Consider the following 2,164-nt stretch of genomic DNA (forward strand, 5'->3'; position numbering starts at 1 on the left):
CTGCGCAACCGCCTCATCACCCACTACCACCACGTGAAGATCCACAACATCTCGATCCTCAACTGGCGGCATGTGGAGCGTCGGCGGTGTGTCGTGCTCGGTGTGGAGCTGCTCTCCGGCATGCCGCACGACTGCGTCGTGCTAAGCGGTGACGGCGTGTGCAACGAACACTGGTTTGGCTTCCAGCAGCACGACAACCTCGCCACCGCACATGAGCGGTACTTGGCGGCAAAGGACCCACTAATCCTGCGCTACCTCCGCTACGTGCGCTGGCTGCAAGAGGAATCCTTCCATAGCCTCAAGGTGCTCTGCCTCACTGGCGGACGAGACAACATCGACCCGCCGCCCTTCACCAGCATCGAGCCAAACATGTACGACCCGCTGCGCGTCATCATTACAAAGGTGCTGTGGATGCACAGCCCGTTCCGCACGCTATGGTTGCCCACTGTCGCCATGCTATTCCTCGAGACGTGTGCCACGTTCTTCCCGCGCCACCATCTCTTCCTCGTGGACTGGGCTCACGTACGGCAGGCACTGCCAGGTGTCAATGGACCGGTGTGCCAGAGCAAGGTACGCATCGCGAAGGACTTGTACCTACGCCGCCCCGCCGACTCACTGCAGGGCAATGCCGGCATGATCGATATATGCTTCCCCACAGATTTTGAACACCTCACTGTGGTGTATCGCAACATATGCGGGATGAACAAGGAGGTGTCGAGCCTCACACACCCTCAGTTCTGGAAAACATTCGGTGGCGACACGACGGCACTCTTCACGACGCGGAGCGGCTTCAACCCACTCATCGAGGACTTTGAGCCGCTCCATGTGTTCGCCACGCACCACCCGCAAGAGATGTGAGGCGCACTGCACACACGAGCACCAGCAAGGACAACAACGACAACAACACATTGGTAGCGATTCTATTGATGTTTCTCCTGTGAGGGGAACAACACAAACAACAATTTATCATGTGGATCCTGCTGCACGTGCGGGCCTCTGTCCGCATGCATGCATGCGTGCGTACTCGTGCCTGTGCCCCATTATCTGTGGTTTCCACGACGTGCTTCTCCCGCTTTGCTCATTGCAACCTACTTCTAATAGCCTTCCACCACACTAGCTAGCGGAAAGAGCCCCCAAAAGGGCAAAGTGCGCATGATAAAAGCCTAGTTCAGCCATCTATTACTAATACTCTGTTTTTATTCTCCCAGACGGGAGAGAACGGAGGTATTTCTTTATGTTGGCGTTGCATTGAAAGGATTAGAGCCAAGACAAAAATAATTCACGAAAGGGGCGAATAAAAACATAACCACTATCGACACCACGGTCGCTGATGCTGCTGTTGCTCTTCACAGGTAGCTGTGCTGCTGCTGCTGCTGTCCGGCCTGTGCATGCGGCGTGTCTCCGCCCCCGCTGCCGGGTGAGTGCTGCTGCGGCGTGGCGGCAGTGACCAGGAGGTTACGGTAGCGTTGGAAGCGACGCTGCGGTGATGCGTGTCTGCACCGCCGGTTACCCGGCGCCCCACCAGTACACACACACACAGACACACACAGCTGCTGACTGTGGCCCCGCCGTGTTTCCCTCCCCGCTGCGGCTGCGCCCTCGAATGTGTGCACGCCTCTTCTCCTGCTCACACCTTCTCTGTTTGTCTGCTTTTCTCTCCTGAGAAGAGACAAGGTCTGCTAACATCCATCTCTCTACCACACAACCAAGGAATGATCCGTGAGTCCCGCGATGCGAAACTGCCGCTCATTGTGGTGCTGCTGTGCTGTGCCGGTGCGTGTCTCGCCTCTGCACACGCTAGCTGCGGGTATGATACTGTTGTGAGGCTGGGCGGCGCAAGCCTGGTGGATGTTGTGGCGGAGGTGCCGCAGAAGGGCCAGAGCGGGATCCAGGCGTACACTGCGGCGGTGTCGAACGGCTGGGCGCCCCTCCGCATCGTGGTGTCCACGAAGGACCTCGAGGATCCTTCAAAGTACTGCAACGAGACGGATGTGGAACGACCTACGTTCACGGGTAAGAAAGTAGATTGCCATGGCCCGAATCTACTCAGGCCTGAAGAAATTGCTGCCATTAAGAACCCGATCATCCCTGCTGCTGTGAAACTGCACACGGACCGTCTGCTCGTCCAGCCTGTGAGCGGCCCTTTAAAGGTGCCTGAGTTTGC

The 2,164-nt window shown here is 57.5% G+C and overlaps 2 protein-coding genes across 2 annotated transcripts; both read left to right on the forward strand.

Annotated features, from left to right (window-relative positions):
• Positions 1-120: 120 nt before the first annotated feature.
• DQ04_02811100 (hypothetical protein) lies at positions 121-858 on the forward strand (the record flags this gene model as incomplete). The annotated part of the gene is made up of 1 exon (XM_009312246.1): positions 121-858. The coding sequence occupies one exon, from the start codon at positions 121-123 to the stop codon at positions 856-858; it is 738 nt and encodes a 245-aa protein (XP_009310521.1).
• An 854-nt stretch (positions 859-1,712) lies between these two features.
• On the forward strand, positions 1,713-2,162 carry DQ04_02811110 (surface protease GP63; the record flags this gene model as incomplete). Its single annotated transcript, XM_009312247.1, has 1 exon — positions 1,713-2,162. A coding segment is annotated over one exon (450 nt), but the record flags the coding sequence as incomplete, so codon positions are not given.
• Between the last annotated feature and the right edge of the window lie 2 nt (positions 2,163-2,164).

Source organism: Trypanosoma grayi (assembly GCF_000691245.1).
Source record: "Trypanosoma grayi strain ANR4 Tgr_281_V1, whole genome shotgun sequence".
In the NCBI taxonomy this organism is placed as follows: Eukaryota; Euglenozoa; class Kinetoplastea; order Trypanosomatida; family Trypanosomatidae; genus Trypanosoma; species Trypanosoma grayi.